Source organism: Centropristis striata, chromosome 17, assembly GCF_030273125.1.
Source record: "Centropristis striata isolate RG_2023a ecotype Rhode Island chromosome 17, C.striata_1.0, whole genome shotgun sequence".
NCBI lineage: Eukaryota > Metazoa > Chordata > Actinopteri > Perciformes > Serranidae > Centropristis > Centropristis striata.
Window position 1 is genome coordinate 2491817 of NC_081533.1, and position 13740 is coordinate 2505556.

At 38.2% G+C, this 13740-nt stretch overlaps 1 protein-coding gene across 1 annotated transcript; it reads left to right on the forward strand.

Moving 5' to 3' along the window:
* The first annotated feature begins 1082 nt into the window (after positions 1-1082).
* LOC131990121 (zinc finger protein OZF-like) lies at positions 1083-13170 on the forward strand. Its single transcript, XM_059355522.1, has 4 exons — positions 1083-1274; positions 7282-7336; positions 9631-9800; positions 11340-13170. The coding sequence occupies exons 1-4, from the start codon at positions 1083-1085 to the stop codon at positions 12204-12206; spliced, it is 1284 nt and encodes a 427-aa protein (XP_059211505.1). The 3' UTR covers positions 12207-13170.
* The last annotated feature ends 570 nt before the right edge of the window (positions 13171-13740 follow it).

The window sequence follows — 13740 nt, forward strand, 5'->3', positions numbered from 1 at the left end:
TATCAATTTTCTCCCAACTCTGTTTCTCACCATCATCTTGCAGCTGAAAGAATAGGCTAAAATTATCAAACATGCAATAAAAATACATCTAAAAACACATTAATTTAATGGAATACATTGAAAAAACACTCTGCACACTAAATAATGCTTCTATATATTGAATTTGATAATCACACAGTGACATCTGAGGCATGAAGCTCTAGAAACCCTAAAAAATGTTTAATAACTAACAGAAACTGTCTTGTGTGGTTACAAAACTAACTAAAATTATAGTGACAATGTCCTTCATTAACATCTTTGTCAACTTTTTTCGTACATAATTCAGTGTTTCTATTAGAACATGGAACACATTGGTAAATATGTTTATTGAGACTGGGATGTATATATTCAAACCAAAATTCAATACACCTAGAACTGTAAGATTTAATAACTTTATTGGGGCTAAGATGGATAAGCCAAAGGAATTAAAGCCACAATGTATCCATTACAGAAAAACTAAAACTAAAGCTTTTCTCTAAAGTTTTGGCTTTTCCACAAGTTTCCATGTCCAATTTAATGCATCAACCCTTTTTCAGCAATGGTAAAAAAATTAAAAAAACACCTCGACCAAGTGTAAAGTGTTATTTTCCCTAATTTGTGGGTATTTTCAAATTCTGCAGTGTGCATTCAGTATTTTATTATTGATATATATTGATTTCATGTAATATTTTAAGTTTTTTTGTGATTTTTTTTTGTGTATTTTTGTGCGTTTTTTTAATTTGTGTTTTCATGTGTTTTATATTTTTTAATTTTTTTTTAATTTTTTTTTTTACATTTTTTTGTGTGTTTTATGTGTTTTTTGTAAAAAAAATAAAATAAAAAGAAAATGTGTTTTCGGTGTGTTTTTTAGTGTTTTTATTTGTTTTTTGTGTGTTTTTTGTGTGTTTTCAAAATGTTGATCCAGTAAGTCAAAATGAAAAAATGATCAGGTCATATAGGTGAGGTTGTGCTGAAAAAAACAGCCGAAAATAGTCTCAAAACAGCCCCAAACTCTCCAAAGGGTTTTAAAAAAACTTGAAATAGAAATAGTTTGCTCTGATTGGATGATCAGCGTTCATGGCTCAGCCAATGAGAAGCTGCGGGGGGCGGGGCATAGAGTCAGCCTGCAACACAACAGAGTCCTCTTCAAACGGAAACCAGGACCAGGACCGGCAGCACACAGCGGAATGGAGCAGAACCAGGACCCGGAGGACTCCAGTAGACCAGCAGCAGGCTCTGATAGCACCGATGTTCAGGTCAGACTTTATTTAATTATTATTTATTATTTATTTAACTGCAGGTTTCTTCTTGATGCTGAAACAATCTTTGAGTATTTAGTGTTTCCTGGTTTCATCCTGATGAGACTCTGTTGTTGTTTCATGAGTCCTCAGGAGAATCCTCACAGAGAACAATGAGGCTTATGTCGTAGAAAATCTTTAAAGAAAATCACTTGACGACCAGGAAGATTAGAATTGCAGCCTTGTGCGGGATTTATTTCATGTATCAAAACCAGATACAGATGCCAAAGGTGACAGAGAAATCCAAAGAGCAGAACAACACTGAGAGAGACAACACCCTGTGTTTCTCTTTTTAGTTTGAAGGTTCGTGCGTCATTTTTTCTGTGTAGCTAAAGTTCAATGTCCTGTAATTCCCTGTTATGTCCCACAGTGTGCAATCACCTCACAATCACTGAGCCTGATAACTGACCATTATATGTTTACATTCAGAGTATATCACAAATCAATCATCATCATCAATACATATCATGGATGATACATGTTACCTGGTTATACAACTCCTGCTACTATTTATCTCTTCCTATGAGGACAAACAGAATATATACGTGTGTAATCTACTGCTATGGTTTAAAACAACAAACATGATATCTGTTTTTTTTTAACATGGTAAGACAACAAACATGATATGTGTATTTTCTAACATGGTAAGACACGGAAAATGAATATGATATCTTTACATGCCTAACTGATTACATATTCTCTATATTTGTGTGGTTAATTAATGATTCAACACTACTCCAGCAGTATAATGAACACAAAAATGAAAATTTCTGAAAAAATGCTGACTGATTATACTAATGATGATACTTTTATATTAGACTTATGATGATGTTGCTTTAACACAAAAGCTATACTTCGGACAAACACACTTGCAACTAAAAAACAAATGCAAAGATAACTGAAAACCATCACAAAGGTAAAATCACATGAAGATGTAAATGTGTGTTTCTATGCTTATATGTGAACCAGTGTATATGGAAAACAAACACAAGGATAATTGAGCAAAAATCATATGATGTGTATATGTGTGAGAATATGTTAAGCAGTATCTGTTTATCTGTGTATATATGAATATTTATAGTTTTTCTTATAATATGGAATATGAACCTTAGATAAGATACATAAGATAAGAACAGTGTCTGGCTCTCCAGCAGTCCCAGGCCATAACTCCTCAGGATAGGTGTGATGCAACACAACAGAAAGAGAATCACAATTAGAACTATTACAGTCATGATTGCTGTTTTAGCCAATATGGCTCCAATTTTTCCTAAATGTTGGTCCAGCCAGTCCAGAGACAGGCCACCCTGAGCAGCATTCTCATTTACTTCTGTGGTTAGATTTTGTAATTTTTCCATGGCTTTAGTAAAAGATCCATCAGGTGCTGTGTTATTAGGAATAAATGTGCAACAGTATTTACCAAACCTTTTACAGACACCTCCCTTTTCTGCTAATATCCATTCTAACACCTGTCTGTTTTGCCACTATATTGCCATTATACTGGTTGCATGCAACTGCTCACCGATTGCCTTCAGAATTTCACTTGTGTAATTAATGAATCTCTGTTGGTTGTAATACACATCATTTATTCAGTTAACATTTTTATTTATTGTGATCCACGGGAGTATTGATTCCAAACCCGCTCTAATCCCGGGTTGTCATCATATGTGTCGTAATAGTCCAAATCTTCCTCTGTTGTAGTTACCATAGTTGTCTTTAGTGTCTTTTTCTTATGTGGTGGAGGCCTTGTCACTGGACGTGGTGGCCACTGCCAATAAGCTGCCTTTGTTATACTGGGTGGGACAGTTATTTCCTGTTTCTGATTTGTTTGTGTTGTCATGGGAGTCGTTAGCCAATGGCAGTAATCTACTCTCGGGGTTGTACCTGGATTAAAGTTCTCATTGATGTATATAGGGGCCGACTAGGATTGGATCTCTCTCACCTGATTTCCACCATCATCAGTAGCTTTAGTTTCTAAAGCATATGTGTGACCTAATTGAACTATTCTTCTGTTAAGTTGGACCATCCACCCTCTGTCTGTGTTCAGGACTTTGATGTTGCACACCTCCCCTCCCCAAGCTGAATCTCCTCTCAGATGGCCAATTGCCCTCCCACACAATACACCATTTCCTGCTGTTCCTCTTTGTTTCCACACAGCTCCAAATAGATGACACACACCATGTGCATAAGCCCAGTCAGTGTAAATGTTGGCTATTTTTCCTTTAGTGATTTTGCATGCATAAACATGACAGCCTGTATGAGGTTTTCACCAACTGTACACTGAGCCGCATCTTACAAACAGAACATACAGAAGTATTTATCACTGTTTATAATCCACTTGGGTACCTCATAATAATTAATCAAGGTATTTGGTGAAGGTTTGCTCATAACCATTAGAAAGTGTCTTACTTTGTTGATGTGTTGTACATTTTTAAAATGTATATGTAGATACTAGGATATCAAACTCCTATTTGTCCACAAAGCAATATCTTGCAGGAAAGTCCCCACACCCAAAAGGAAAAACTCACTAGCCAAACCTGCCTGATGTTTCCTGTTTAATTTTTAAATCTCCTTAGAGGTCCCATGTTTATTTAGAAACACACATCTTCCAAATTAACTTCTGTAGATGTTGCTAATGGATATCTCCATTAAAGGGTGGATATTTCGTAGAATTAATTTGAAGATGTATTAAAATATCTGACATATAGCAGTTTAAATATGCATCAAATATGTTTTGATAAACACACAGAAATCTGACCAACAGTCACAGTCTCTTTACAGGAAACTTCTGCTTGATTGAGATATGAACAGCTCGGATTTGGGAAATCCCAAGTGTGCTCTTATATCAAGTGTTTTTCATAACAGGAAATGACAGGACGTTGGACCTTAGTGACACAGAAACAATGACACACCAACCTGCAAAGTAAAAAGAGAGAAACTGGGTGTTGTCTCTCAGTGTTGATCTGACTTTTGGATTCGTCTGACACCTTTGGCATCTGAATCTGTTTTTTGATACTTGCTAAATAAATCCCGCACAAGGCTGCTATTCAAATCGACCTGGTCGTCAGTTGTTTTTCTTGAAAGATTTTCTACAACGGCGGCACATTAGTCTAAAGTGTGTGAGGGTTTGGTACATCAACTGGCCAATCCTCTATGGCCTCATTTACAGCTCTCAGGTGGTGAACCAGCCGATATTTTGATTTATCAGCTCTGTGTCCTCTCTGCTGTGCTGGCTCCTCCCTTTCCTGATCCATTTCCTGTCTCACACACACATCGCCATGTGTTTTATCTATCTCCTCCTCTAACTCTTGTATTGTAGTCCTCTTCACCTGTCTCTCTATATCCACATTTGTTGGATCTAATTCACCCCAGTATGATTGTGATGGATTCCCTGGCTTCCCCATACTCTCCCGCCTGTCTGTAAAACAGTCTAGTATAGGCCTTGTCTGTACTTGTTCCCTGCGTCTGGTGGAGCTGCAATGACTCGGCAGCCAGGTCTGATTTCTCATTGGTGTCACTCGTGTTTGTGTTGTAAATGTAGTCTCACTGCGTTGTGGTTGCTCTCTGTTTGTGGCCAAATTAATGTCTGATGTCATTGTGTCTGCGCGTCTGACTGGAGAATGTTCTGTTGCATTTGGGCTCTCTGCTGACCTTTTAGGGCTGTTGTGTGTGTGGTTGTCGCTTGTTTGATCTCTGTTGCTTGACTGATTACCCCGTGGTTGTTGGTTATTCGGCTCCTCTAAGCTGTACCCAAATTGTCTGTCAAAATGTATGACGCCTGCCAGCGATGGATATGTTCCTGCAACTTCATTGCTGTTCTGTGACCTGTCTATTTTCTGTGCAAAAGGGAATGAGAACCGTTTTGTGTTATTCTTAGATTCCACTATGGCCTCTCTCAGATTTTTCCTGTAACGCACACCTTCTGTTTTGAATAATTTTAGGATTTTCAGTTCCAAATCCCTTTTCTGTTGTCGTTTCTTGTTTTTGTCTTTGTGTTTGTAGTCTTTAATTCTCAACTCCAGATCCTCACACACTCCAACGTCAAATGTGCCGTCTTTTGTTTGTGTGTCGTTTCCTTTATTCTACCTGAGTCTCTACCGAAAGTTAGAGTGATAATTTTCACTTAAGATGACATTTTCAGAAATCACAAGACAATCTGCCAGCACAAACTGCATTAATGTAAGCACTAAAAAAACAAGTTAAACAAGCAGCAGGCAATTAACATTCAATTCCATGTGAAGCATTTAACATGATATAAGTGATGGATTAGAATGCTATTATTGGAAACTATTATGTATACAACTCCGTCAGGTCCTCAGGTACAAGTCAGTGTGGCAGTTGTCCGTGTCATATCATCCTAACAGTTATATATTAATTACATATCAATTAAGTTGCCCTTTATACTCAGAGAGGAATTTCTTCATTTGGCACAACCCGTGTGCAGATTCCAGCTACCACTGAGGATACACTTCCCGTGTATTAACGATTTAGCGCCCCGCAGCTGGTGTCGTCCTCGTTAACTAGTGGAAGCTAGTAGCCTGGAGCTCTTGGCCGCGCCGACTGGCCCGGTTCATTGTAAAACATTTATTTATTTATTGATGTGAATGTGGTGTTTTCTGTGCGTAGGCTAATGTTACAGACATTACAGTTTTTTTTAATCCCCTAGAGAGGGAAAAAAACAGAATCATTTTGTTGCGGTCGGTCTCTATTCTGTGGCTGTGCGTGAAAGTAACCATTGTGCCGACAGGGTTTCCCTTCCTATTTCAAAGTATACAGCTTTAAATTATATCAATGAATAAGTGTATGAAATTAGTTATTACCTCATTAAAATTGGTGTTTTATTCCTAGAAGTGAGAAAGAGAAAAAAGCAGAAGTTGAGACGATGATGACGATGGCCAACAATTCACTCTGCCACTGCTATAACAAACACATTTTCTGTGTGGAGTCTAACCCTGCAGGTGGTAACACCTGTTCACACTTGAACATTAAGGGTTATGTTGTACAGACGTGCTCTAAATATTATTTATGGTTATAAATCGCTTACTCCACCATGGCATCTCACCACCGTGTCTCTCTTTCTTTCTGTCTGTCTGTTGAAACAGGAAGGAAGAGAGAGACTCAAACGGCACCACTGTCAGCTCTGTGACAAAACCTACTCAACAGCTGGAGGTTTAAAGGTTCATCTCCGCATCCATACTGGAGAGAAACCTTACAGCTGTGACCAATGTGGGAATGGTTTCAATAAAAAACACAACCTGAGATATCATCAACGTATCCATACTGGAGAGAGACCATACAGCTGTGACCAGTGTGGGAATACTTTCAATGACATACAGAACCTGAGAATACATCAACGCATCCATACTGGAGAGAGACCATACAGCTGCGACCAATGTGGGAATGCTTTCAGTCTACTACAGAGCCTGAAAAATCATCAACGCATCCATACTGGAGAGAAACCTTACAGCTGTGACCAGTGTGGGAATGCTTTCAGTCGACTAAACAGCCTGACAAGTCATCAACGCATCCATACTGGAGAGAAACCTTACAGCTGTGACCAATGTGGAAAAACTTTTTCTCACAGTGTTAGCCTTGAATACCACCGACGCATCCACACTGGAGAGAAGCCGTACTGGTGTGACCAATGTGGGAAAACCTTTTCTCGGAGTTCTCACCTTAAAAGACACCAACGGGTTCACACTGGAGAGAAGCCGTACTGGTGTGACCAATGTGGGAAAACCTTTTCTCAGAGTTCTAACCTTAAAACTCACCAACGGGTTCACACTGGAGAGAAACCCTAGTGGTGAGACAAAGGAAGGAAAACTTTGTCTCTGAGTGGTAGTTTTTTAGAAAAAATAAAAGTTGTTAGAGCATTATTAGTAGCCTTTTTTCTTTTTAATATCCACATCATAAGATTGTTTTAAGCCTTCAATAAAAACAGTTTGCTCATTGTGCTGTCTGATTAAAGTTCCTGGTGTTGGTCTGTTCTCTTAAAGCCTCCTGTGACTCCCTCACTGTCACAGGTAGGAAACTCTTTGGGATAGGCTCAATGTTTTATGTGAATCTTTTGATGCTGAACTGAACATTTTTACAGTTGAATTAAATAGGAAAATGTCCAGCTGGAAACCACATCATCCCTCAAATTGTTCTTTGTCCTGAATTAATGAACCAAGAGAGGAGAAGAAACAGCATCTCATGCATGTTTAAAGCATTATTTTTGTGTATTATACCAATATCATCATGTACTGGTTAAAAATAAAATTAAGCCTCATTAACACGTTGAATTATGTTTTCATATCAATTTTCTCCCAACTCTTTTTCACACCATCATCATCAACTTTCAAAATGATCAAACATGCCAAGAAATATATCTAAAAACACATTAATTTAATGGAATACATTGAAATAACAGTCTGTACACTAAAAAATGCTTCTATATATTGAATTTAACAATCACACAGTGACATTTGGAGCATGAATCTCTATAAGCCTGATTTTTTTTAGATGTTTATTTTCTTCTAGAAAATGAGCAGAACCCACCGTATTTCATTTAGTGAAACAGCTGAACCCTGATCTAGTTCTGACTGGTTTAGTGGAAAGGTTCAGTATGAGGACACGATGTGCTCTCTTGACCTGCAGCTCAATAGAGGAAGGGAGCCTTAAATGTTTGTTGAACAGCTCTTCTGCAAAGTCACTGAAGTTTTAACAAATAATAGTTTTAACACAGTTACAGCTAAGCTAAGCTAAATGACCCTATCCTTCACTCTTTATAACAAAGAGTTTTAAAATAACATAATCACTTACTGAAAATCTATTGTGTGGTTACAAAAGTAACTAAATTACATTGAAAATGTCCTTCGTTTACGTCTTTGTCAACTTTTTTCATACATAATTCAGTGTTTCTATTAGAACATGCAACACATTGGTAAATATGTTTATTTAGACTGTGATGTCTATACTCAAACCAAAATTCAATACACCCAGAACTGCAAGAGTTAATAACTCTACTGGGGCTAAGATGGATAAGCCAAAGGAAATAAAGGCAAAATTTATTATGACCTCTTTGAATCTGGTACCAAACACATAGCACACTACAAAAAAACTAAAACTAACACTAAAACTAATAAAAACTAAACTAAAACTACCAAACTAACTCTATAAACTAACTAAAACTAACTGAATTTGAAAACAAAAAAATCACAACCAAATTAAAACTAAAACAGCTGAATTCTGGACAATCTGGAGTCTATGAATGGATTTTTGCTTCAGGCAGGTAAAAAGGCTGTTGCAGTAATCCAAGCGTGATGAGATAAAAGCATGTAAAATGGTCTCTGTGTCTTTAAAAGTTAGCATAGATCGTATTTTAGAAATATTTCAAAGGTGATATTATTATATATTATATTTGGATATTATATTAGGCTTTATATTAGTATTGAAATAAAGGTTTCGAAATACAGTAATAATTTTTATTTTTTCAAGATTATTTTTTTTGGCATTTTTGCTTTTTTATTGAAAGTGATAGATAGAAAGCAGGTGATAGAGGGGAAGACATGCGGCAAAGGGAGCTCAGGCCGGATTCGAACCCGGCTCCGCTGCAGCAAGGACCCAGCCTTAATGGTAAGCAATCTACCAGTGTGAGCCACCTGGACGCCCCGAAATACAGTAATAATAATGATGATATTAATAATTAAGGAATGTAGAAACACTTTCACATAAGAGTTAACCCTCTGGATCCACCAAAAGCGCCGGAGCACGACTTCTTCATGACGTCAGAACCTAAAAACGTTCAGCAGCATGTTTCCCTGCTGTCAGCTGAACTCTAAAGTTTTGGCTTTTCCACAAGTTTCTATGTCCAATTTCTGCAGTGTACATTCAGCATTTTATTATTGATATATATATTGATTTCATGTATTCTTTTATGTTTAAGGTTTTTTTGTGATTTTTGTGTGTTTTTACGTGTGTTTTTGTACATGTTTTTTTTTTCATTTTTTTGTGTTTTTCTTGTAAAAAAAAAAACAAAAACATACATGTTTTCGGTGTGTTTTCTGTCTTTTTATGTCTTTTGTAAAAGAAAAAAAAAGTATATTTGTGTGAGTTTTTTTGGTGTATTTATTAGTTTTTTTGTGTGTGTTTTTGTGTGTTTTCAAAATGTTGATCCAGTAAGTCAAAATGAAAAAATGATCAGGTCATATAGGTGAGGTTGTGCTGAAAAAATTACCAAAAATAGTGTGAAAACAGCCCCAAACTCCAAAGAGTTAAAATAACATTAAATAGAAATAGTTTGCTCTGATTGGATGATCAGCGTTTCATGGCTCAGCCAATGAGAAGCTGCGGGGGGCGGGGCATAGAGTCAGCCTGCAACACAACAGAGTCCTCTTCAAACGGAAACCAGGACCAGGACCGGCAGCACACAGCGGAATGGAGCAGAACCAGGACCCGGAGGACTCCAGTAGACCAGCAGCAGGCTCTGATAGCACCGATGTTCAGGTCAGACTTTATTCTGTTGTCTCCGTGTTTTCTGGCTTCATGTACAAATGAGTGGGACACATTAAATACTTTGTTTTCCGCGATATTTTCCCGCCGCTTCTTTGTGTATTCGGGAGGGGGAGGGGGGTCTCTGTTCTGATCAGATTCAGATCAATCAGCTCTAAAAAGCTCCAGCTTTAGTTTCTTTTTCCATCAAATCAAAAGTAGTTTATTGAGCTTCTCCTTCTCTGTGTAACTTTATCAGAATCAGACTCTTCTCTGCTCCCTGCAGATAAAAACAAGTACTAACGGCTGCGGCCGGCTTCAATACTAACGTGTGCGGCGGGAGGCGGGGCTTGACTGGCTGGACGGTCAAGCCCCGCCCATGACAGTACGTCACACGCCAAGCTCTGCCTAGAGTGCACTACGTCATCGTGGTTAGTTCAGGGACAGTCGGCATTTCGGATACTCGGTAGAAACAGCGCCTGGATGGAGTATTTGTCCCTACTGCTGTACATTTACTAAACGACTATTTGACTGAAGATTGATCTAAAATTTTAATAAAACTTTAGTGAACATAAAAACTGTCTTTGCAATGTCTTGCAGCGACATATTGTGTTTTTTGCTATTAATAAATAGGTTTATCATTGTTTATGTCATTAACGGAAACCTGAAAACAGCAAAATGCAGAGAAGTGAGTGATTATTTTATAGGCTACATAAATTATCATGTAGGCATCATCAATCAGCAGACTGTACAACAATCAAAGAAAGCATTATATAATTGTCATATCTTCCAATGATGTAGGTCTGCATCAGTCTAAAAAACATACCTTGGAAAACTTTTTTAACCACTTCTCACCTATACAGCGTCATGTCCTGTATTGATGTGTCATAGCCTTTGTTACTGTATGTGCCTGTTTGTGTGGAGTGTATTTTGGGACTTGTCCAGGTAATCAAGGGCAGTGGTTCTCAGTTGACTTGTTAAGTAAGTAAAAAAGTGCAACCCTTTTCATGGAATATCATCATGATAGATGATTGAAACAAGCCAGTGATAGCAAATAATGCAAATAATTAACAAAAGAAATGTTTCTACTATTTCGCAACAATGAACATACTTCAGATCAAACTATGAAATCTGTTAGCAGTAGGTCAGGCAAAAAAAAATAAATACACACACACATATATAATATGGGTGCAGCATTCATGCAGACCAAGCTATTTATAAACTTCCTATTTCAAAGTATACAGCTTCAAATTATATCAATGAATAAGTGTATGGAATTAGTTATTACCTCATCAAAAGTGGTGTTTTATTTCTAGAAGTGAGAAAGAGAAAAAAGCAGAAGTTGAGACGATGATGACGATGGCCAACAATTCACTCTGCCACTGCTATAACAAACACATTTTCTGTGTGAAGTCTAACCCTGCAGGTTCACTCTTGACCATTAAGGGTTATGTTGTACAGACGTGCTCTAAATATTATTTATGGTTATGAATCACTTACTCCACCATGGCATCTCACCACCGTGTCTCTCTTTCTGTCTGTCTGTTGAAACAGGAAGGAAGAGAGAGACTCAAACGGCACCACTGTCAGCTCTGTGACAAAACCTACTCAACAGCTGGAAGTTTAAAGGTTCATCTCCGCATCCATACTGGAGAGAGACCTTACAGCTGTCACCAGTGTGGGAATGCTTTCAGTCAACTACAGAACCTGAGAAATCATCTCCACATCCACACTGGAGAGAAACCTTACAGCTGTGACCAATGTATGAAGACTTTCAATCAGAAACACCACCTGAGATATCATCAACGCATCCACACTGGAGAGAAACCCTACAGCTGTGACCATTGTGGGAATGCTTTCAGTCGACTACAGAACCTGAGAAGTCATCAACGCATCCACACTGGAGAGAAAACTTACAGCTGTGACCAATGTGGGAATGCTTTCAGTCAAATACAGAGCTTGAGAGATCATCAACGCATCCACACTGGAGAGAAACCTTACAGCTGTGACAAGTGTGGGAATGCTTTCAGTCGACTAGGTAGCCTGAGAAGTCATCAACGCATCCACACTGGAGAGAAACCCTACGGCTGTGACCAGTGTGGGAATGCTTTCAGTCAACTACAGAACCTGAGAAGTCATCGACGCATCCACACTGTAGAGAAACCTTACAGCTGTGACCAGTGTGGAAAAACTTTTTCTCACAGTTCTAACCTTGAAGTCCACCGACGCATCCACACTGGAGAGAAGCCATACTGGTGTGACCAATGTGGGAAAAAATTTTCTCACAATAATAGCCTTGAATTCCACCGACGCATCCACACTGGAGAGAAGCCGTACTGGTGTGACCAATGTGGGAAAACCTTTTCTCAGAGTTCTCACCTTAAAACTCACCAACGGGTTCACACTGGAGAGAAACCCTAGTGGTGAGGCTAAGGCAGGAAAACTTTTTCTCTGAGTGGTAGTTTTTTTGAAACAGCTGGAAATTTAAAGGTTCATCTCCGCATCCATACTGGAGAGAGACCTTACAGCTGTGACCAGTGTGGGAAGACTTTCAATGAAAAACAGAGCCTGAAAAAACATCAACGCATCCACACTGGAGAGAAACCCTATGGCTGTGACCAATGTGGGAATGCTTTCAGTCGACTACAGAGCCTGAGAATTCATCAACGCATCCACACTGGAGAGAAACCTTACAGCTGCGACCAATGTGGGAATGCTTTCAGTCTACTACAGAGCCTGAAAAATCATCAACGCATCCATACTGGAGAGAAACCTTACAGCTGTGACCAATGTGGAAAAACTTTTTCTCACAGTGTTAGCCTTGAATACCACCGACGCATCCACACTGGAGAGAGGCCGTACTGGTGTGACCAATGTGGGAAAACCTTTTCTCAGAGTTCTAACCTTAAAACTCACCAACGGGTTCACACTGGAGAGAAACCCTAGTGGTGTGACTAAGGCAGGAAAACTTTTTCTCTGGATGGTAGTTTTTTAGAAAAAATAAAAGTTGTTAGAGCATTATTCGTACCCTTTTTTCTTTTTAATATCCACATCATAAGATTGTTTTAAGCCTTCAATAAAAACAGATTGCTCATTGTGCTGTCTGATTAAAGTTCCTGGTGTTGGTCTGTTCTCTTAAAGCCTCCTGTGACTCCCTCACTGTCGCAGGTAGGAAACTCTTTGGGATAGGCTCAATGTTTTATGTGAAACTTTTGATGCTGAACTGAACATTTTTACAGTTGAATTAAACAGAAAATGTCCAGCTGGAAACCACATCATCCCTCAAATTGTTCTTTGTCCTGAATTAATGAACCAAGAGAGGAGAAGAAACAGCAGCTCATGCATGTCTAAAGCATTATTTGTGTGTTTTTATACCAATATCCTCATGTACCGGTTAAAAATAAAATTAAGTCTCATTAACACGTTGAATTATGTTTTTATATCAATTTTCTCCCAACTCTGCCACACACCATCATCTTGCAGCTGAAAGGATAGGCTGAAATGATCAAACATGCCAAGAAATATATCTAAAAACACATTAATTTAATGGAATACATTGAAAAAACACAGTCTGGACACTAAACAATGCTTCTATATACTGAATTTAATAATCACACAGTGATATTTGGAGCATGACGCTCTATAAACCTGATTTGTTTAGATGTTTATTTTCTTCTTGAAAATGAGCAGAACCCACCGTATTTCATTTAGTGAAACAGCTGAACCCTGATCTAGTTCTGACTGGTTTAGTGGAAAGGTTCAGTATGAGGACACGATGTGCTCTCTTGACCTGCAGCTCAATAGAGGAAGGGAGCCTTAAATGTTTGTTGAACAGCTCTTCTGCAAAGTCACTGAAGTTTTAACAGTTCATAGTTTTAACACAGTTACAGCTAAGCTAAGCTAAATGACCCTATCCTTCACTAGTGTGTGTTTCTCTGAATGCAGCAGTGTAACA